We start from the raw sequence: 24,333 nt of genomic DNA on the forward strand, positions 1-24,333 counted from the left end.
GCATGCAACCTTGGTATGTTCTTAAGTTATTTGTTTTTCCTTCCAATTCTTCCATTTCCCCTAAACCTTAGCCTTTCATTACAACATTGTGAAAGACCTAGCTGATCTTTGAGGATGTATTCATGGGTGCTGGTAAGTATGTGTGTATCTCTATTCTTAGTATTTAATTCCTTTCATGAGATCTAACCAAATTTGTGCTTCTATTTCATACACTCACTTATGCTTTCTTGAGAGAATTAAAACATAGGTTCTGAGTGATTGAGTGTTATCTGTGAGAATTAGAGTCGAAGCATGTTCTCTATTCAAGGTTTGAGTGTGCTTGCTTTGAAACTGTGTGCCTTTGAGCTATAGCTTCCACTTGTACACACTGATTGATGACCTATCTTGGCAACTCTATGGTGTTGGAGGTATGACTAAAACTTTCTTTCATTTTCATTAGTTGATTTCAAAGTTGTTTTTCTAACCATTTTGTTTTGTAGAGTTAGAAAAACGTTTGTGGGTATCGTATCTGTTAAACCCTCAGGAGACACAACTCCTCCTACTAGGGATGCCTAGAGGTTTAAAGGCTTGTTGCATATGCTAAATGCAATCGAGTTACCTACGAAAGTGGTTTAGTTAACTTCTAGTTTTGTTTTTAACTTTGTTTTGTGTTGTTTTGCTCGAGGACTAGCAAAATCTAGGTTTGGGGGTATTTGATCGGTTCATAATTGTATATTATTTCTTACCCTTCTAGCTTATGATTTGGTTATGTTTTTGAGTTAAACTTGTGCTTTTAATCCTTTTTGTGTTTATCTTTCAGTTAATTGAGCTTTAGGTAACAATGATGGCTTTGGAGAACATAATTCATGCAATTCAAGCATGTTAAGGCTTAATTTGGATGAATTGATGAAGAGCTTAACAACAAATCCTGAGATTCACAACCCCCACAATTCACTCCAACCATCCTCAAACACTCTCAAAATCCCAAACACTCCAACAATCACCAAAACAACTCCAGCAAACCTCTCTTCCATTTCCCTACGAATTTCATCTTCCTTAGCCATCACCACTCACTCAAACTCATCCCAAATCACCTCCATATCCTTCATACATCTTTCTATAAGTGGGGAAGCTCTTGGAGAAGCATTAGAAGTGGAGAAGCACTTGGAGAAGCCTTGGACACCACAAGAACTTCAGAAAAAAGGTTTTTCTACTCTTATTGTATTCATTATGTTTTCTCATTTCTGTTCAAGTCTCTTTTCCATTATGAGTAGCTAAATCCATAACTAGGGCTTCGATGTAACCTAACATGAATATTCTGGGTTTATAAGTTTGGAGTTTCAAGTTTGATTCATGATTCATGTTCTTATTCATTATGCTTATAAGTTAACATGCTTGTTTGAATGATTGATCACCATTAGAACTTGTTTGTTAACTATCTTGGTTTGAATTAAGAGTATACACCATGCTTTAATTCGAATTGAACTATGAATAGGAAGAGTATGTATGGACATTCGACAACAGGGATTAGATACATACTTGGTTGTTTAAAATGTTCTTCTATGCTTAATGGGTTCCTAATGCTTAATTTTAGGTTAGACAACAAATGATCAAATTAGGGAATTAGGAACACAAGGTTAGGACCAAACACCATGGCCTAATCATACTTTAGCTAGAATCAATCTTTGAATCTGAATTAGACTTGTTACTTGAATCTTTATAACCCAGAATTGAATTGTTATGGTGATTCGAATGCCCTAGTCTCAAAATCTGTTTTCCAACTCTTAAAACCACTCTTTGTTACATTTGTTTACTTGTTTTTGTTTGCAATTTCATTTTGCTTCTTTTGTTCAACAATCACAACCACTCTTGTTTTAAATTCTGTTTTAGACATAACCTCCTACTTTCTTGAATTTGGTAATCTAAGTACATAACTAGTTTTAACTTCTCAGTCTTCGTGGGTACGACCTCGTACTTGTCTTGCTATACTACTAATTGCCCCGTACTTGTTCCTTGTTGAGCCATGTCTATGAAGTTTAACATTTTTGTCCGGTTGGAAGGTTAACGTTTTTGTATTTTGTTTTGTTTTGTTTTGCTTAAGGACTAACAAATCTATTAAGTTTTCTAACTACTTTGTTTTGTAGAGTCAGTAAAACGTTTGTGGGTATCGTATCTGTTAAACCCTCAGGAGACACAACTCCTCCTACTAGGGATGCCTAGAGGTTTAAAGGCTTGTTGCATACGCTTAATGCAATCGAGTTACCTACGAAAGTGGTCTAGTTAACTTCTTATTTTGTTTTATTTTTTCGTTTTCCTTTTGTTTTGCTTGAGGACTAGCAAAATCTAGGTTTGGGGGTATTTGATCGGTTCATAATTGTATATCATTTTGTACCCTTCTAGCTTATGATTTGGTTATGTTTTTGAGTTAAACTTGTGCTTTTAATCCTTTTTGTGTTTATCTTTCAGTTCATTGAGCTTTAGGTAATAATGAGGGCTTTGGATAGTAAATGATGCAATCCATGCATGTTAGGGCCTAATTTGGATGAATGGATGAATCAGTTGCATCCTCAACTTGTGATACTCGCAAGTGCACGAACCGTTGGTAGTATAGCATATGTAAGTGCGAGGTCGATTCCACAGGGATTGGTGATTGAATGATCCAATTTAGTTTCCCTACACAAAATAGAAACAAAAACAAAGAACATAAAACAAGGAAGAAAGAAATAAGTAACTCAAGCAAATAAGTTCCCAAGTTCAATTTAGATTAATGGATTGATTCTAGCTAAAGTATGATTAAGCCATGGTCTGTGGTCATAACCTTGTGTTCCTAATTCCCTAATTTGATCATTTGTTGTCTAACCTAAAATTAAGCATTAGGAACCCATTAAGCATAGAAGAACATTTTAAACAACCAAGCATGTATCTAATCCCTGTTGTCGAATGTCCATACATACTCTTCCTATTCATAGTTCAATTCGAATTAAAGCATGGTGTATACTCTTAATTCAAACCAAGATAGCTAACATGCAAGCCTAAATGGTGATCAATCATTCAAACTAGCATATTAACTTATAAGCATAATGAATAAGAACAAAAACCATAATTGAAACTTGGAAACTAATTAAACTTGAATACTTAAGAAAGAATGTACATTACAAGAAAAATAAATTACAACTAAGAAAACATTAAAGAAAGCTAGAATTGAGAACTAGAAAGGAAAACTAAGAGAATTTGAGGGAGAGAAGGGAAGGGAGCTCTAGAGAAGTGTTTGAGAGCTCCCCCCCTTGGGGTGTGTTTACAAGCTTGGGAAACCTCACTATATATAGGCTTAAGGAAGCTGAAAATCTGAATTAAGTATGGCTAATGCATACAACACTTGTTTTATAAAATCTGAAATGGTTGATGCACTTCACTAATGCATACAACACTTCCATTATAAAATCTGAAATGGTTGATGCACTTCACTAATAAATCCCACCAGCAGCCCTAGCTCATCTTCATGTCACCATGACCAAGCTTCCAACCAGAAATAATAGCTCATCCTGAGGTCAGCATGACCAGCAACTTCAAGGGCTTACGAATTGGGCTTCCCTTAAGCAAATTAAGACTTTAAGCACTCAAACTTGAAGTTCAGAATGTCTTCTTTCCAGCCATATATCATTTGGGCCAATCCAAGGTCGGAGGAGGAAGTTAAGGCCAAAACAAATTGCTAACTCATTTTGCGCGCTGATAAAATCCATCCTGAGCATGGCTCTGTGTTTGCTAGGTAACAGACTCCACAATTATCCAATGGGGCTGAATTTCGGATATGTTATAGTATACACCCATTGGAACAACTTTCATGAATAATATGGCCTCATCCGAGCTATGTAGGTTGCTGAAACAAAGCTTGCAATATGACCTACGAAACTGGGCTGGCAGGGGACTGTAGCCAAAATTGAGTTTGTCTTTAAGCTCTTCATCCATTCATCCAAATTAGGCCCTAACATGCATGGATTGCATCATTTACTATCCAAAGCCCTCATTATTACCTAAAGCTCAATGAACTGAAAGATAAACACAAAAAGGATTAAAAGCACAAGTTTAACTCAAAAACATAACCAAATCATAAGCTAGAAGGGTACAAAATGATATACAATTATGAACCGATCAAATACCCCCAAACCTAGATTTTGCTAGTCCTCGAGCAAAACAACACAAAACAAAGTTAAAAACAAAACAAGAAGTTAACTAGACCACTTTCGTAGGTAACTCGATTGCATTGAGCGAATGCAACAAGCCTTTAAACCTCTAGGCATCCCTAGTAGGAGGAGTTGTGTCTCCTGAGGGTTTAACAGTTACGATACCCACAAACGTTTTTCTAACTCTACAAAACAAAATGGTTAGAAAACTTATTAGATTTGTTAGTTCTTAAGCAAAACCAAAACCAAAAACAAACATAAAAATAAAAACAAAACACAAAACACAAAAAAAACAAAATCAAAATAAAAACTCAAAACAATCTTTCCGAACATTTTGTGAAGAGAAATGACTCATGCACATGACTTAAACGTTTTGACAATAAAAGCTCAATTTTAGACATTATTCACAAAGCGGCAAAGTTCAAAACATAATACGCTCAAAGTGTAGTAGTGTGATAGCCAAATGCAACAAATTCCCCAATCTTAGTTTCCACACAATTTCAAAAACCATACCAAGCACAAATGCAACTTCAAATCTCACCAAAGTTGTCCTCTCACAAATGAATCACTCAGAAGAGGGCTACAATGCAACACTCAGTTATAGACATGGGATTAGAGTTAAATCATAAGGTACTTAACTCAAAAATAGGAAGATGAAGAACTTGCATTAATATGATCTCAAGAAGGAGGCCAAACACTTAAAAGTAGAAAAATGAATGCAATTCAACCACATGACATTTAAGATCAATTTAGGTCTTTATTATAGGTTGTAATGGGGCCAAGGGTGTAAGGTGAGTGAGAAATGAAAGGTATGGATAATACAAAGTCCAAGGAACTCACAATGTAAGAGCATAAAAAAAATTGTTTAGAAGACTTCGAATCATCACGATTAGATTTTTTTTCTTTTACATGATCAAAACTCCTTATACCTTCATTTACAATGATTTAAACTCCTTTCCAAACACCAATGAAACCCAAAAACAAAATTTCATTCAACTACCATTTAATCATAACTTTTTTCTTTTCTTTTCTTTCACCAATTGTGTGATTTTCTTTTTTTTTCTTTTTTTTTCTTCTATGTAATATCCCTTCCCAAATTTAGCATGAAAAACACATCCGAATTAGAGCTCATGAGTTCCTTAGAAAGGTAAATATTTATTTTTCGGGCTAAGGCGAGGAAATATAATTGGTAAAATGAAAGAAAAGGTTTACATGTAGGCTCAAAATGGTTAACAATGGAAAATCATGCTTAAGCATGCATAAGGTTAGCTTGAAAGGCACAAACGATCCAAAGAAGGCCTTAATATCATTTCTTTAAATGTCATGAAATCAAATTGCATAAGAATGAATGACTTTTAAGTGTTCAACCAAATCAATGAATAATGAGATCAAACAACAACTTTGATGACAAGAAAATAAGAGTATGTGTATAACACTCATGAAATGAAGCACAAGGCTCAAAAGCTCACATTATATGGTTATATAAGTCTAATTTATGCTTGATACAATTCTTTGGGTCATGCAAATCCTTTAATTGGAAAATTATGAAACAAATGGCAAGTGCAAAGAAGGTTTCGAACATATCATGCTAGAACGATGCCAAATTAATTAATTAATTAATTATTTTATTTTTTTTATTTTACAAGAAGAATTTACAAGGAACAAAAAAAAAAAAAAAATAATAATAATAATAAATAAATAAAATTCAATTTTCATTTAAGTCATGCAAACATTTATCACAATCTCATCAAATGTGTTCGGAAAGTGACTCAAAACAAAACAAGACTCAAAATATAGAAAAAGAAAAAAAAACAAGCAAGAAATATATATATTTTTTTAAATAAGAGAAACTAAATTTACTTGGTAAACTCCAATACCCCCAAACCTAGATATGAACATTGTCCTCAATGTTTAAAAATTAGGAACAAGCAATGTCATAACAAGAAATGAAAGGTACTAAAGTAAATATAAAATCACAAAACACACAAGAATTGAAATAAAATAATTACAAAATAAAAATTACAAACAAACAAAAAAAATAAAAATAAAAATAACGAAACAGTAAAACACTCGAAACAGAAAACAAACAGTCTTACACAAACCAAAACCCAAACGATTGAAAGCCCAACCCAAAAGAAGTTAACACACTTTGAAACCTAACAACGGTGAAAACCCGAAGCCCACAATGAAGTCCGAAGCCCACATGTTATTATTAATTTATTTTATTTATTTATTTATTTTAATTTAATGAAATGTGAATTGGGAGTGCGAAGGCGGGTATTTACGAAACAGAAAAAGTGTGGTCCTTGATGCCTTGGTTCCTGGGAAGTCACGGGGAAAATAGGTGAGGGACGTGTCGGCGTGCAGAGGCCGCTTTCACATCCCCCAAGCTAGAATTATTAGACTCGTAGGAAGGCGCGACGACTTTTTCACTTGAAGGTGGTGAAAGGTGAAAATGCAATTAAGGGGGTTGGGAAACGGGTGCGGCGACATATAGAGATAAGCCGTAAGGGCCGCACAGAACTCAGAACCGCAATGGCTAGGGTTAGCAAAAACTAAGTCTATAAAAGGTAAAAAAAAGAAAGGGTAAAAAATACAAACTCAGAAACACACAAAAGAGAAAAGAAAGAAAGAAGATAAGAAGTGAGAAATCAAATGGCCTCTTCCTACCCCTTTTCGTTGGATCTCAACCTAGCTCCACCGACTCAAACACGAGGCCAAGCAGCAGCACCAGTATGGATGCCCTACTTTGCCTCCTCACGGGGGCATGTGACTGTCAATGACTCAATACTCCTGGACAACGATGTTGCCATTGGAGTTGGCAGAAATTTAGTGACTCCCAAAGATATACATGTGTTCAGGACAAGGGATGACAACCAGGTCACGAGTGATGCCCTGGCACTGAGCGTGCAGAGTACAGCATGTGTCGCAAGTTTGGGTCATCGCCTACTTGCGAAGTCCCATGAGGTAGAGGTGCTTAAAGCTCAGTTGGCGGCGGAGCGAAGTATGGTTGAAGAGTGTCAGACTGCTATAAAAAGCTTGAAAAGGGAGAGGTCAAGGATAGTGGAGGTGAATCGACACCAGCTAGAAGTATTGCGGGACGAGAATAGAAACCTATCAAAGATGGTAGAGTTGTACTCTCGCGACATGCGAAAACAGCTGGAAGACCTAGACCGACCGGGTAAACGCAAGCAAGCAGATCGTGAGAGTAGTTACGCTCAAGCTAAGATTGTGATCTTTGGGAGCTCAAGTGGTGAGCCCCAAGAGGCTGTGCATGAAGCCCAGGAAGAGGACAGCCAGAGGGCCAAACTCAAAGCTCCAATGGTCGAGACACCGAGCACTGTGAAGAAATGACTTCTACTGCATTATTGATGTTTTTATTTTAATTTATTTTATTTTTTTGGTTGTTTTTGTCTTTATTTTGTTTTGGAAATAAAAGAGTAAATTTGCAGAAGGAAAAAGAAAACGGAAAAGAAAGCACACTTTCCAAACTTAAATCAAACGAAGACGACAAACGGAAATGGAAGCACAGTTCCCTAACTAAAATAAAATAAAGATGATAGCCGAAAGGGAAAGGCAAAAACACAAAGCTCTAGAAAATGAAAGTAACGGGCAAAACAATAAAACACCAGAAAACACGGAAAAAAGAAAAGTAAAGTGAAAGTAAAGGTGCTCCCCCTTGAAGCGATTAGGTCGAGCATGCCCGGGAAATCCGAAATGGTGTTGGCACCTTCATCAGCATATGTCTATTTAAAGCACGCCTCTACAAGCGGATGATACCCAGCATTTCTTCCTGCAAACTCAAGGAAAAACATCAAAAAATCCAGAAACAAAAAAATGGCATCCTCATGCACTCACCTTGATGATCTCGACCTTGAGCTGTCCCTTGCACCTCCGAATGCCCAGATAAGGGCTCCTCCAAACCGTGTCTTCCCAAACTCCATATATCATCACGGTACGGCCTCAAACTTTGCTGAGGCAATACCGAACTTTTCTGAGGCACTGCCGAACAGAGCAGTGCTGCTAGGAGGCATGATTAGCAGCAAGCTCACTCCGACAGATCATCTGCATGTGGCACAGAGGTCTGACAAGGCAGCGGTAGAGGAGTCCCACAATTTAACTGTGCTCCACGCGGTCTCCGCTACCAATTTGGGCATGCGCCTACTAGCGAGGACAAGGGAGTGTGCCGCGATGAGCGAGGAAATAGCTTCCTTGAAGGCTATGGTGGCGGACTTGCAGAAGCGGCTCTACTGTGCCAATCAGCACGTGGAAGCACTGCAAAGAAAAAATGAGGACCATGTGGAGCTGCTGCAGATTCTACAAGTGCGAGAAAATAGAGGCAAGCCATGATGATGAAGAAGATGAAGAATATTTCTTTTTTTTGTTTTTTTGTTTTGTTTTTTATTGTTTTTGTTTTTTTTTTGTTTTTGTTGTTTTGTTGTTTTTTTTATGTTTTTTTTTTATGCAATGTTTGAAATAAAAATGTGTTTTAACACTCAGAAATAAACTAACCAACCAAACCACGTAAATAAAAACATAAACTAACTTAACGAAACAAAAACAAAAACAAATCAAAAACAAAGACTCAACAGAAAAGAAAACAAAGAAAATAAAAATAAACTTAATTTAAAAACACACGAATATACAAGCAACTCACGGATGACCAGTTAAGGGCCTCAGAAAACACAGCCAGGGGATCCGGGAAGGTTGGAGGGGTCACAATGGTTCCGCTTAAAACCCAAACTTCTTAGACACCGAAGGTGTCGCCTATAGAACTCCTAGACACTGTATTGACGGAAGTGCTCACTGGAGTTACCATAAGTCAGCTCATATGAAAAATCTTTTTAAAATTTTTAAGATAAGAAACAAAAAAAAATTAAGATAAAATGGAACAACAAACCATAAACGAAAATGAACTAAGTACTCTAAACAAATTCAAACAAACAACATAAATTGTTGTACTAAAAGAAACAAACCAATAAACCAAAGAAAAACACAAACAGCACTTTCTATCACCCGTTTATCACCATTTGGACAGATTCGTTTCTCTGTTTTTCAGCTTCGACCTGTGTTCAGTTTTTAGGCTATAACTTTCCAACCGTGAGTCCAAATTTCACGTTCTTTATATGGTTGGATTCAGCACAGAAAAACAAAGAACTCAACGCAAACCAAAAGGTAAAAACAATGACGTAAATAAACATAATTCAAAGAAGAGAAAGGATTGAAATGCTCCCCCTTGAAGCGATTAGGTCGAATGTGATGCACTTGGAGGTCGCGACTTCTCCCATTGCTCCACACTTCCCATTCTTATGATTGAGGTTGCCATCTCTCTCCATTTTTATTAAGCTATCATAAATTGCTAAAACAAACACACAAACTTGAAATGGAATTAAAAGGATTAGGAAATAAAAACTAAAATGAAAAGGAAAATCAACACACATCCAATTCCATGCTTCAAAGCAACAAGCACCAATGGTTTGTGTAAGCTGGGACTTAAACCCGGTTCTCTTGCTTGTTGGGCAATTGTCCTTTTCTGTTGGACTACAAACACAACTTGTCCATTAACGTCATTAACTTTAAAACTTGAAATTATCTAGAAAAACATGAAAATGAAAAATAAAAATAAAACAAGTAGGGAAAAGAAATAGAACCAAACTATGTTGCCAATCCCCGGCAACGGCGCCAAAAACTTGTTGCGTAGATACAGCTGCACCAAAAATGGATTCAGTTGCATCCTCAACTTGTGATACTCGCAAGTGCACGAACCGTTGGTAGTATAGCATATGTAAGTGCGAGGTCGATTCCACAGGGATTGGTGATTGAATGATCCAATTTAGTTTCCCTACACAAAATAGAAACAAAAACAAAGAACATAAAACAAGGAAGAAAGAAATAAGTAACTCAAGCAAATAAGTTCCCAAGTTCAATTTAGATTAATGGATTGATTCTAGCTAAAGTATGATTAAGCCATGGTGTGTGGTCATAACCTTGTGTTCCTAATTCCCTAATTTGATCATTTGTTGTCTAACCTAAAATTAAGCATTAGGAACCCATTAAGCATAGAAGAACATTTTAAACAACCAAGCATGTATCTAATCCCTGTTGTCGAATGTCCATACATACTCTTCCTATTCATAGTTCAATTCGAATTAAAGCATGGTGTATACTCTTAATTCAAACCAAGATAGCTAACATGCAAGCCTAAATGGTGATCAATCATTCAAACTAGCATATTAACTTATAAGCATAATGAATAAGAACAAAAACCATAATTGAAACTTGGAAACTAATTAAACTTGAATACTTAAGAAAGAATGTACATTACAAGAAAAATAAATTACAACTAAGAAAACATTAAAGAAAGCTAGAATTGAGAACTAGAAAGGAAAACTAAGAGAATTTGAGGGAGAGAATGGAAGGGAGCTCTAGAGAAGTGTTTGAGAGCTCCCCCCCCTTGGGGTGTGTTTACAAGCTTGGGAAACCTCACTATATATAGGCCTAAGGAAGCTGAAAATCTGAATTAAGTATGGCTAATGCATACAACACTTGTTTTATAAAATCTGAAATGGTTGATGCACTTCACTAATGCATACAACACTTCCATTATAAAATCTGAAATGGTTGATGCACTTCACTAATAAATCCCACCAGCAGCCCTAGCTCATCTTCATGTCACCATGACCAAGCTTCCAACCAGAAATAATAGCTCATCCTGAGGTCAGCATGACCAGCAACTTCAAGGGCTTACGAATTGGGCTTCCCTTAAGCAAATTAAGACTTTAAGCACTCAAACTTGAAGTTCAGAATGTCTTCTTTCCAGCCATATATCATTTGGGCCAATCCAAGGTCGGAGGAGGCTGTGTTTTCTGAGGCCCTTAACTGGTCATCCGTGAGTTGCTTATATGAAAAATCTTTTTAAATTTTTAAATTTTAAATTTTTTTAAATTTAAAAAGAAAAAGAAAAAGAAATTTAAAATAATAACAAATAAAGAGAAAGGATTGAAATGCTCCCCCTTGAAGCAATTAGGTCGAGCGTGATGCATTTGGAGGTCGCGACTTCTCCCACTACTCCACACTTCCTATCTTTGAAGTTGCCATCTCTCTCCATTTTTATTGAGCTATTTACATTGCTAAAACAAACACACACAAAAACTTGAAACGGAATTAAAGGATTATGAAATATAAAAAAAAAACTAAAAATGAAAAGGAAAAATCAACACAAGTCCAATTCCATGCTTTAAAGCAACAAGCACCAATGGGTTGTGTAAGCTGGGACTTAAACCCAGTTCTCTTGCTTGTTGGGCAATTGTCCTTTTCTGTTGGACTACAAACACAACTTGTCCATTAACGTCATTAACTTTAAAACTTGAAATTGTCCAGTTAAGAAAAAAAAAATTAAAGTAGGAAAGCCAAATAGAATCAAACAATGTTACCGATCCCCGGCAACGGCCCCAAAAACTTATTGCGTAGATTTAGCTCCACCAAAATGGATTAAGCTGCATCCTCAACTTGTGATACTCGCAAGTGCACGAACCGTTGGTAGTATAGCATATGTAAGTGCGAGGTCGATTCCACAGGGATTGGTGATTGAATGATCCAATTTAGTTTCCCTACACAAAATAGAAACAAAAACAAAGAACATAAAACAAGGAAGAAAGAAATAAGTAACTCAAGCAAATAAGTTCCCAAGTTCAATTTAGATTAATGGATTGATTCTAGCTAAAGTATGATTAAGCCATGGTGTGTGGTCATAACCTTGTGTTCCTAATTCCCTAATTTGATCATTTGTTGTCTAACCTAAAATTAAGCATTAGGAACCCATTAAGCATAGAAGAACATTTTAAACAACCAAGTATGTATCTAATCCCTGTTGTCGAATGTCCATACATACTCTTCCTATTCATAGTTCAATTCGAATTAAAGCATGGTGTATACTCTTAATTCAAACCAAGATAGCTAACATGCAAGCCTAAATGGTGATCAATCATTCAAACTAGCATATTAACTTATAAGCATAATGAATAAGAACAAAAACCATAATTGAAACTTGGAAACTAATTCAACTTGAAAACTTAAGAAAAGAATTTACATAACAAAGAAAAATAAATTACAACTAAGAAAACATTAAGGAAACTAAGAGAACTTTGAGGAAGAAAGGAAGTGTTTGAGAACTTTGAGGAGGGAGAAGAAAGTGTTTGGGAACTTTAGAGAATTTTGGAAAAACATGTGTTTGAGAGCTTTGAGGATTTTGGAAGGGAATGTGTTTAAGACATGGGGAATTTGGAAGAGAGTGTTTGAGAACTTGGAGGATTTGGAGAAGAAAGTAGAGAGGTGTTTTGAGAGCTTTGTGGATTTTGGAAGAGAGTGTTTAGGAACTTTGAGAATTTGGAAGAGAGTGGTTGAGAACTTGGAGGATGTTTGTGAACTTGGAGAATTTGAGAACTTAGGGAAGGAAGAGAAATGTGTTTGTGAAGTGTTTGAGACATGGAGACTTTTGGAAGAGAAGGGAAGTAGAGAGATGTTTGAGAACTTTGAGGATTTTGGAAGAACATGTGTTTGAAAGCTTTAGAGAATTAGAAGAAGAGAAAGGAAAAGTGTTTGATATTTAGTACAAAGAAAATTTAATAGAATGATCTTATTACAACAATTGAGAACTACAAAGGGAAACTAAGAGAATTTGAGGGAGAGAAGGGAAGGGAGCTCTAGAGAAGTGTTTGAGAGCTCCCCCCCCTTGGGGTGTTATTACAAGCTTAGAGAACTTCCCTATTTATAGGCCTAGGGGAAGTGAAAATCAGAATTCAATAAGACTAATGCATACAACACTTGAATTATAAAATCTGAAATGGTTGATGCACTTGTATTAGAAAATCTGAAATGGGTGATGCACTTGTATTAGAAAATCTTGAATTGGTTGATGCACTTCACCACTAAATCCCACCAGCAGCCCTAGCTCATCTTCATGTCACCATGACCAAGCTTCCAACCAGAAATGATAGCTCATACCTAGCTCACCATGACCAAGCATCCAACCAGCACATGCTGAGGTCAGCATGACCAGCAACTTCAAGGGCTTACAACTTGGGCTTCTCTTAATCAAATTAGGACTTTAAGCACTCTAAATTGAAGTTCAGAATGTCTTCTTTCCAGCCATATGTTATTTGGGCCAATCCAAGGTCGGAGGAAGAAGTTAAGGCCGAAACAAATTGCTAACTCATTTTCCGCGCTGATAAGATCCATCCTGAGCATGGTTCTGTGTTTGCTAGGTAACGGACTCCAGATTTATCCAATGGGGCTGAATTTTGGATATGTTATAGTACACACCAATTGGAGCAACTTTCATGAAGAATGTGGCCTCATCCGAGCTATGTAGGTTGCTGAAACAAAGCTTGAAATATGACCTACGGAACTGGACTGGCAGGGGGCTGTAGCCATAATGAATTTGTCTTTAAGCTCTTCATCAATTCATCCAAATTAGGCCTTAACATGCTTGAATTGCATGAATTATGTTCTCCAAAGCCATCATTGTTACCTAAAGCTCAATTAACTGAAAGATAAACACAAAAAGGATTAAAAGCACAAGTTTAACTCAAAAACATAACCAAATCATAAGCTAGAAGGGTAAGAAATAATATACAATTATGAACCGATCAGCATCCGCTATAATAATATTTTGGTTCTAATTGTTGTCCAATAACTTAAACTTAAAATTATGTACAAAAATACACTAAGATTGAGAAAGACGAAGAAGAATTGAGGAGCAGAGGTAGAATTCAAAAAGGAGCCGTGGATCTGTATTGTGTATTTACATGACTTTCAAATTGGAGATTTCCAAAACCAATTTAATCATCACGTACCTGAACCCATTTCAACCACTATCATGGCATGTAAGCATCTCCCCGTAATATCTCTGCAGCCAACTTCAACCGGAAAAAGGGCATGTTCTGCGCGGTGCAAGTAGCTAACGGAATCTCAGCGCTCAAAAGCTCAATGTACTTCAACACAAACATGCCACAATCGCCTCTGAAGCAAATCAAGAACTCGATCAATTCAAGTAATGACATTGTAACGTAATTGACAATTTCAAGTAATAAAATTAAAGAAAAAGTTGTGCTCACTGATTAGATTGTTGTGGAACATCCACACGTTCTATTGGCCATGGACACCACCAATCTCTGCTGCAGTCGTTTGCGTAAACATCTTCTTCATAAAAGTCGATGGAGTTGAGAAGATTTGGAATCGTAATTGAAAGCGGGGCGAGTTCTTCCTTTAACATCTCATCTGGAATAACTGAAACCATTGAATCGTACACTTTGATTTCACACTTAACCAGATCAATCATTAGAGCCACCCAATGCTTATGCTTCGTCAACATACAAGGGGCATACACCTTATACACGTTCTGCCAATCCACCCCACACGCCGGAACCTTGCCATTTACAACGTTCACTAAACTGTTTCTAATTTTCCACCCAGCCTGCTCTTTTTTTCTTTTATTATCCACAAAGCAAGTATGGATGTGATTCTGTGAAATAGAAAACAATCAATGGTTAAACACCTCCACAAAGCAAGTATGGATAATTTGTAATTATTAACTGCACTTGGTCAAGCCCTATGACATACCATGAAAAATACATCGGTCGTTGTCCAGTTCGATATTTCTACAACCTCCAAATCTTGTTGTCGCTTCCGGATGAGATACAACCCCAAATCAATGTGCTGCACATGTTTTTCTAGTCAATCTCATAATCTATGTACATTAAAACAAATGCATAATCAATTAAACTTACATCTCCTGTCAGCCAACCGTCAGCTTTTACGAGGGAAGCGAAGAATTCAATCTCAGCTTCCACGTGGCCAAATTGCATCACTAAACTGTGAATATAACAAAGTTTTAGATCACAACAATTTAAAAATATATACACTAATGCCTTCTATCTCAAAAAACAAGGGACTTACTTTGGGTTAAGGCGCCATTCCCAACAAAGTTTCAGCAATTTCACCATATCATCATGCGGAATCGCCTTCATTGGGTCTAACATCCGAAGTCGGGTTGTCTCTGGCACAGTTTTTTTCACCAATTCACTAGCTTCAATGATCTTCCACATAGGAATAATCCTCTTTCTCTTTCGTAATTGGACCCCTTGTTCCACAGCTTTACCTTTATCATTCAACCAAACGTTCAACTCAGATAGCACAGCTGTAGGTTGATCCAAATCAATATCCCCGAGATTAAACTCAACAGTTGTCCCCGCCGTGCTCTCACCAATGTCATCACAAACCAAAACAACTTCATCATCCGCTTCCTCACATTCCTTTATTTGCACTTCCTTTTCCTCACTTTTTTTACTTTTCACTTCCTTGCCCTCCCTTCTTTTTCTTTGCGGATCCTCTCCATCACTGCTTTTTCTTTGCAGTTCCCCTCCGTCACTGCTTTTTCTTTGCAGTTCCTCTCCCTCACTATTTTTTCTTTTCACTTCCTCTCCCTCACTGCTCTTTCTTTGCAGTTCCTCTCCCTCATTGCTTTTTCTTTTCACTTCCTCTCCCTCACTGCTCTTTCTTTGCGCTTCCTCTCCCTTGCTGCTTTTTATTTTCACTTGCTCTCCCTCTTTTCTTTTCCTTTGCGCTTCCTCTACCTCACTTGGTTTTCTTTGCACTTCACCCCCTTCAATCCCCTCCTCGTCCTTTTCCTCTCCCTCATATCTGTTACTTGGCCCTTCATCCCATTCACTATCATCCATTTCGTCAGATCCCGTAAATAGATGTGAGATGGCACAACGATTCGTCCTCTCTTTCAGTAAAGCTAGGTCCCTCCTTACTTCCTGCTCAAACTGAGGACCTAAACAGTGGTCCAAAAGTTTTTCCATCCGTATGACCTTTAACTCAAGGACGTCATTTTCCCGCTTTACTTGAAACAACTCGGACCTCAACAAGCTTACCAGCTTGTTCAACTCATCAAGATCAGCACATGAAGAAGGAATTGACTCTGCCGAGACAACAGCAGGGCGATCCTGTGGCCAACTCCAATATGATTGTCTCATTTCCTCTTCACTCGGACGTAGCGCCCGCAACTGAACTGACTGTTTCAGAATACAGACAATATTCATATTCAATCATTCTACTTAATAATTTCATTGAATCTTATAAATAGTTTCAAGGGCTGCAAACCAAACCTCTTTGCTCTGGAAAAAATAATTGTTCAACTTCCTCATCTCGGGCATAGACGTAGTCGTTCTCCATCGCAAAATACGCGGGACAGCTGTTGGATCAACAACCTTGCAGTAATTCAGGTCCACCATTCTAGGAATTAATTCATATACCCAAATCTACACAATTCACAGGACAAAAGTCATTATTTAAGTTTTAAAGTTCACAAAGCATAACTGACATGAACATTATTACCATGTACCTGGAAAGCATACGTGAAACCTTTAAAACTCCACCCACCCCTTTGCACTTCACCATGCTTATGCTTCTTGCCCTTCTCATTTTTCCGGCTTGTTCCCGTTACCTTACTTTTCCCCTTCTCTCTTCCCTCTTCATTTTCAAAGCTTTTCATATACTTTGTTGGTGCAGAAAATAGACTGTCTTGGGTTTTGTCAAACGACACCGAACCCCACGGATACCTGTTGAACGCATCCAAGTCCTCTACAAGGGTCAGGTAATTTACATTGATGTTCAAATGCTTGTCCCTTCCCAAAACCACTAACTCAGCAAAGTAAACAAGAGCTAGCTTGTAGACGTCATCTCTCTCTTTGCACCTCATAAATGCTTCTTCTAAAGCATTACATGTAATTCCTTCGTCTATAAAATATCTTTTCTGAAGTCTAATTTCAGCACTTTCTCCACTAGAAACTTCAGGCACTTCCCCAAAACGAAGCCCCGAGATCAAACAGAAATCCTGACGAGTAAACTGAGCAACGTCGCACCCTATTAAGAAACTCAGTCCATCCAAGTCTTTCACACCCTGCCCCGCGACTCGACGCAACACAACTCCATGCACAATCTGCCCGCTAAACTGAATCTTGTCTATATTCAGAAGATGGCCAAAGCATGATGTCTTGAATTGTTCTAATTGTTCCGCACTCAACTTCGCTCGAATTGCAGCTAGGGTTGAATTTGCATGTGAGCAGTTGTTCACCCGTGACGCATATGCCTCTGACTCTGGCCATACCAGCTGCACGTTGGATCCCATTTCCTAAAATACAAGATGAAATAACGTTAACACATATACTACCACCACGTATTTGCACAATCATATTGGTATTTAGTATTTACATAACTAGTCAACCAGGCACATTACAAATTTTATGAAGTACATGCGCATAGGGATTACTGATCGCAGCCTTTAACATCATCAAAGCAATATGACAAATTTTGTGCAAATACCTGTTAATGCAATGATTCTGTGAATTACAACCAATAGCATGTATTTTATTTTTGGATACAAACTCCAATCAATGGTTGATGCATGAGTGAGTGTGAGTGCAATCTAGGCAAGTTCTGCACTTCACACACATGACAATTATTGTCATCTCATACACAACACAAAATAAATAAATAAATAAGAAAGATAGTGGAAGGAAGCAAAGCAAAGAATTTGCTCTGCTATCTGCTTGCTAAGCCATTGCCACATCCTTCTTTCTTTCTAGCTTTTTCTTCAGTGAGCTACTATGATCATGGATCAACCTTCATTTCAAATGCTTTGCACTTTTATTCATGACTTTATTATTATATCTTCTCATTTTTCACAGGCAAATTTAGCAACAAGGGAAATAATATTTATTTCAAAAAATATATATATTATAGCGCCAGAGATATGTTATTGACATGTTATTGACTTCAGGGTCTCCTCCAATTCAACACCATTATCTTATTCATATCATTATTGATATGTTATTGACATGTTATTAACATGTTGTTGACTTGATTTTCATTCATTTTTTAACATATACACAAGCAAAAATTAACATGCAAGTGAAGCACAAGGAAGAGATGCCAAATCCAACAACATTGATGGTACAAATTGGGGAAAACCTTTACTCTAACCCTAAACTCAAATTCCATAAATTACTCACCAAATGTTGGTTATTGAACAATCGCAAGGTGTCTGTGCGGGGTCTTTGTGCGGCTTTGCTCCACAAATGGAACCTTTCACTTCCAACAAATACGGCTTCTCTCCTTCCCCTTCCACTGCTTCGCCACTTCCCCTTCCACTGAAAATAAATACTTTTTCAGGGTTTAGAGAATGGAGTTGCGCTGCGTTCAACCGTTTCCTTCAACCGTCGTTAATCGTTGCCTTCAACCTTTTCTCAGAGCTTAGCAGTTTCTCAGAGCTATGGATTTTAGAGTGATGGGTTTTTTCTGTTCAAACTTCGAATTGATTCAGAGCTATGGGTTTTAGAGTGATGGGTTTTTTCTGTTCAAACTTCGAATTGATTTTTTCTGTTCAAACTTCGAACTTGCCTCTTTTTTTTTTTTTTTTGGGACCAACTTCAATGCTGGATATTAAATTCGGGTTTGGGTTCCTCACCTACCCGATTGCAAAACTTTATCTCAATTCTCCCTAGCCTTTGGATTGATCTGATGGCTATAAAGTGAACCCCTTATAACTTACCACTCATAACTTTCCACTCATTATAGTCTGACCTCTGGAACGACCTGCCCGGGGTTGAGTTAGTTTCTAGAGTTGCTCTAAAGGGTGGAGCCCATGCTCTAACGGTGGCGTTTAGGCCTAAAGGCCAAAATGAAATATTAGATTTGAAAACCACATGTACCTCTTTAGCACAATACTTGTTTTTAGCATTTTCAATATAAATTTTGTTTTTTTAAAGTAAAATAATTGTTTTGAAGAGTTAAAGTTAACTTTGTCAGTTCTAAAAAGAGAAAAATGGGTTGCATAGTTTGACAAGCTTGTTTGGGAGAGTTCTTTTGCTGATGTGCCAAAGTTATTGAAGAGTCTATAAAAGATACTCTAAGGTATACTTGTGTGCGCAAGTACTTGAAAGCTAGTCCATAAGCAAGTTCCAACTCTACAAATTTCAGAATTAAAAATAATAATAAATCTTAGCCCGTTCCTATTATAAAAAAAAAAAAAGAAAAAAAAAAAAGAAAGGGGTTTTGATACCCGAATTTAGCTACAGTATGGGAACCCCTAAAACTAATTTAAGACAATGCCTTCTTTTCGAAAGATGTCAATGCTTATGTGATAGCGTTCACACTAGAGAAAAAAGGTGATAACCACACAACACTATTATTGAGAGCAAGTTTAACTCAAATGAACAGGTGAAACTCAACATATAAGTGATACTCTTGTTGTTAATATTATGTTAACTCGCAATTGTACGGGGCAATTAGTAGTATAGCAAGACAAGTACGAGGTCGTACCCACGAAGACTGAGAAGTTAAAACTAGTTATGTACTTAGATTACCAAATTCAAGAAAGTAGGAGGTTATGTCTAAAACAGAATTTAAAACAAGAGTGGTTGTGATTGTTGAACAAAAGAAGCAAAATGAAATTGCAAACAAAAACAAGTAAACAAATGTAACAAAGAGTGGTTTTAAGAGTTGGAAAACAGATTTTGAGACTAGGGCATTCGAATCACCATAACAATTCAATTCTGGGTTATAAAGATTCAAGTAACAAGTCTAATTCAGATTCAAAGATTGATTCTAGCTAAAGTATGATTAGGCCATGGTGTTTGGTCCTAACCTTGTGTTCCTAATTCCCTAATTTGATCATTTGTTGTCTAACCTAAAATTAAGCATTAGGAACCCATTAAGCATAGAAGAACATTTTAAACAACCAAGTATGTATCTAATCCCTGTTGTCGAATGTCCATACATACTCTTCCTATTCATAGTTCAATTCGAATTAAAGCATGGTGTATACTCTTAATTCAAACCAAGATAGTTAACAAACAAGTTCTAATGGTGATCAATCATTCAAACAAGCATGTTAACTTATAAGCATAATGAATAAGAACATGAATCATGAATCAAACTTGAAACTCCAAACTTATAAACCCAGAATATTCATGTTAGGTTACATCGAAGCCCTAGTTATGGATTTAGCTACTCATAATGGAAAAGAGACTTGAACAGAAATGAGAAAACATAATGAATACAATAAGAGTAGAAAAACCCTTTTTCTGAAGTTCTTGTGGTGTCCAAGGCTTCTCCAAGTGCTTCTCCACTTCTAATGCTTCTCCAAGAGCTTCCCCACTTCTAGAAAGATGTATGAAGGATATGGAGGTGATTTGGGATGAGTTTGAGTGAGTGGTGATGGCTAAGGAAGATGAAATTCGTAGGGAAATGGAAGAGAGGTTTGCTGGAGTTGTTTTGGTGATTGTTGGAGTGTTTGGGATTTTGAGAGTGTTTGAGGATGGTTGGAGTGAATTGTGGGGGTTGTGAATCTCAGGATTTGTTGTGTCTTGAATGTGGAATGGATGTGGTATTTATAGGGAGAGGGGAGTGACAAATCTGAATTCAATATGGCTAATGCATACAACACTTGCATTATAAAAGATGAATTGGTTGATGCACTTCACTAATGCATACAACACTTGCATTATAAAATCTGAATTGGTTGATGCACTTCACCAATAGATCCCACCAGCAGCCCTAGCTCATCTTCATGTCACCATGACCAAGCTTCCAACCAGAAATGATAGCTCATACCTAGCTCACCATGACCAAGCATCCAACCAGCACATGCTGAGGTCAGCATAACCAGCAACTTCAAGGGCTTACAACTTGGGCTTCTCTTAATCAAATTAGGACTTTAAGCACTCGAAATTGAAGTTCAGAATGTCTTCTTTCCAGCCATATGTCATTTGGGCCAATCCAAGGTCGGAGGAGGAAGTTAAGGCCAAAACAAATTTCTAACTCATTTTGCGCGCTGATAAAATCCATCCTGAGCATGGCTCTGTGTTTGCTAGGTAACAGACTCCATATTTATCCAATGGGGCTGAATTTTGGATATGTTATAGTACACACCCATTGGAAAAACTTTCATGAAGAATGCTGCCTCATCCGAGCTGTGTAGGTTGCTGAAACAAAGCTTGCAATATGACCTACGGAACTGGACTGGCAGGGGGCTGTAGCCAAAATGAGTTTGTCTTTTAAGCTCTTCTTCCATTCATCCAAATTAGGCCTTAACATGCTTGAATTGCATGAATTATGCTCTCTTGCTCTATTGGCCTACAAAACACACAAAGGGAGGGAAATAACTTAGAATTATAGGAACTAAGCAAAAGAAGTAAGTAAATTGGGCATGTATATGTATGAAATTATGAGCTTAACACACCCCCAAACTTAGATTTTGCTAGTCCTCGAGCAAAACAAAAGAGAAACAAAGATAAAAACAAAACAAGAAGTTAACTAGACCACTTTCGTAGGTAACTCGATTGCATTGAGCGTATGCAACAAGGCTTTAAACCTCTAGGCATCCCTAGTAGGAGGAGTTGTGTCTCCTGAGGGTTTAACAGATACGATACCCACAAACGTTTTTCTAATTCTACAAAACAAAATGGTTAGAAAAACAACTTTGAAATCAACTAATGAAAATGAAAGAAAGTTTTAGTCATACCTCCAACACCATAGAGTTGCCAAGATAGGTCATCAATCAGTGTGTACAAGTGGAAGCTATAGCTCAAAGGCACACAGTTTCAAAGCAAGCACACTCAAACCTTGAATAGAGAACATGCTTCGACTCTAATTCTCACAGATAACACTCAATCACTCAGAACCTATGTTTTAATTCTCTCAAGAAAGCATAAGTGAGTGTATGAAATAGAAGCACAAATTTGGTTAGATCTCATGAAAGGAATTAAATACTAAGAATAGAGATACACACATACTTACCAGCACCCATGAATACATCCTCAAAGATCAGCTAGGTCTTTCACAATGTTGTAATGAAAGGCTAAGGTTTAGGGGAAATGGAAGAATTGGAAGGAAAAACAAATAACTTAAGAACATACCAAGGTTGCATGCTTCATTAATCTGCAAGGCATCATTGATTTAGATTGGCATGGCAGCAAACTTCATGGTATCTCCTGGCATAGACTTTATTTTTCACACTTAGATCAAATCGAAACACTTTCATCTTCGTTGATTTGATCTGCATCTTCATTAACTTCATTGCACAGATTCACATCATCTTTATTTAGGTACATGGCTGCAACTTCCTTGCTTCAAACTTTATCTTGGCACACCTTGGTATATTTCTAAGCTATAGGGTATGGCTACAATAGGTCAAGTATCTCAGATTGAGATACAAAGGTAGGGAAATGATGAGGGTGATAGAAGAAAAGGCTTTAAGTGTTTGGCTTCAAGAGGGTTGATGGAACACACATATAGGTAGGGTGAAAAGAAAGCACATAGAATGGTTATGCACACATAGCCTAGCATCACTTCAATGAGTTCATTCATGAATGAGAGCAAGCACATGATATCTGCAAAAGAGAATCATCCTTAGTATTCAATCAAAATGGAATAATGAGATCAATTAGAGTGAATTGAAGAAAATAAGTATGGATGAGAAATAGAACACTTTAAACCCTCTCAAGAAAGCAATTAGGCTCGATATAGCTCACTAGGGTAGTCTCCACTATTTTCCTTCAAGAATTTGAGCGTGGTACTTTAGCCACCAGAATTCTAAGAGCAAAAGCGAGCGTGGTACTTTAGCCACCAGAATTCTAAGAGCAAAAGCTTTGTGAAATGCAAAATTCTGATATGAAAACCTCAAATAGCAGCTCCATAGCATTGATTGTATGACATTCTTTAAAAATAAAAAAATAAAAAAATAAAAAAATAAAAAAATAAAAAAAATTGTGACAAGAGAACGAAAATTGAAAACACAAATGGATAAGAAAATTGAAATTGAAAACCTTCCCCCCAGACCTGAATTGAACATTGTCCTCAATGTGAAAGCATACAAAAGATGATTGAGAACAAACAAATGATAAAGGGAAAAGTTTAGAAGAAGGTTTAGGAAAAATAAAAAATAAAAAAAATGAATATATAAGCAACTCATGGATGACCAGTTAAGGGCCTCAGAAAACACAGCCAGGGGATCCGGGAAGGTTGGAGGGGTCACAATGGTCCCGCTTAAAACCCAAACTTCTTAGACACCGAAGGTGTCGCCTAAAGAACTCCTAGACACTGTATTGACGGAAGTGCTCACTGGAGTTACCATAAGTTAGCTCATATGAAAAATCTTTTTAAATTTTTTAATTTTTAATTTTTTTTTAAATTTTTATAAAAAAAAAAACAGAAATTTAAAATAATAACAAGTAAAGAGAAAGGATTGAAATGCTCCCCCTTGATGCGATTAGGTCGATTGCTACCAAGCACCTTCTTCTTGAACACATGGGTTGCCTCCCAAGAAGGGCCTTAGTTACTGTCTTGGCAAGACATTGTGCAATCAGCTAAGTTGATGGTACGAAGGGAAGTTGATCTACCACATGGCCAGTTTGGATGCCAGCTGAAACTCCCTCATAGAATGGCTTTAAACGTTGTCCATTTACTTTGAAAGTCGAGCCATCTTTAGGGTTTTGAATCTCCACAGCTCCATAGGGAGAAACATTGACCACGGTGAATGGGCCTTGCCATCTAGACTTCAATTTTCCTGGAAAGAGACGCAAACGTGAGTTAAACAAAAGAACTAACATACCTTTGGAGAACTCTTTCCGTTGAATGTTTCTGTCATGGTAACTCTTGGTTCGTTCTTTGTAAAGCTTTGCATTCTCATAAGACTCATGTCTAATTTCTTCCAATTCATTCAGCTGAAACTTTCTTGCATGGCCTGCCTTGTCTAGATCAAAATTTAACTTCTTGATGGCCCAAAAAGCATTGTGTTCAAGCTCCATTGGCAGGTGACAAGCTTTCCCAAACACAAGACGATAAGGGCTCATTCCAATGGGAGTCTTATATGCTGTCCTATAAGCCCATAATGCATCATTGAGCTTGGCTGCCCAATCTTTCCTTGTATTGTTCACCACCTTCTCCAGGATGTGCTTAATTTCTCTATTGCTTATTTCCACTTGACCAGAAGTTTGCGGATGATATGGTGTAGAGACTCGATGGGTGATGTTGTACTTCTTCATGAGTGCTTCGAATGGCTTGTTACAGAAGTGGCTGCCTCCATCACTAATGACAGCCCTTGGAGTAC

General features: G+C 37.1%; 1 protein-coding gene across 1 annotated transcript; it reads right to left on the reverse strand.

The window, feature by feature from the left end:
- Positions 1 to 13,817: 13,817 nt before the first annotated feature.
- On the reverse strand, positions 13,818 to 18,493 carry LOC148292582 (uncharacterized). Its single transcript, XM_088244908.1, has 8 exons — positions 18,236 to 18,493; positions 16,567 to 17,355; positions 16,331 to 16,483; positions 15,117 to 16,237; positions 14,948 to 15,032; positions 14,781 to 14,876; positions 14,276 to 14,682; positions 13,818 to 14,180 (listed from the first exon to the last, which is right to left on the reverse strand). Exons 2-8 carry the CDS (start codon positions 17,350 to 17,352, stop codon positions 14,036 to 14,038), a joined length of 2,793 nt encoding a protein of 930 aa, XP_088101034.1. The 5' UTR covers positions 17,353 to 17,355; positions 18,236 to 18,493; the 3' UTR covers positions 13,818 to 14,035.
- Between the last annotated feature and the right edge of the window lie 5,840 nt (positions 18,494 to 24,333).

Source organism: Prunus avium, chromosome 8 (genome assembly GCF_965620075.1).
Source record: "Prunus avium chromosome 8, drPruAviu1.hap1.1, whole genome shotgun sequence".
Classification (NCBI taxonomy): domain Eukaryota; kingdom Viridiplantae; phylum Streptophyta; class Magnoliopsida; order Rosales; family Rosaceae; genus Prunus; species Prunus avium.

Excerpts from the sequence above, each read along its gene's own strand:
- LOC148292582 (XM_088244908.1), bottom strand. The coding sequence starts at position 17,352 with ATGGGATCCAACGTGCAGCTGGTATGGCCAGAGTCAGAGGCATATGCG. Across the intron at positions 16,238-16,330 it reads ATTTTTTCCAGAGCAAAGAG|TCAGTTCAGTTGCGGGCGCT; the intron begins GTTTGGTTTGCA and ends ATTCTGAAACAG. Across the intron at positions 15,033-15,116 it reads GAATGGCGCCTTAACCCAAA|TTTAGTGATGCAATTTGGCC; the intron begins GTAAGTCCCTTG and ends TTATATTCACAG.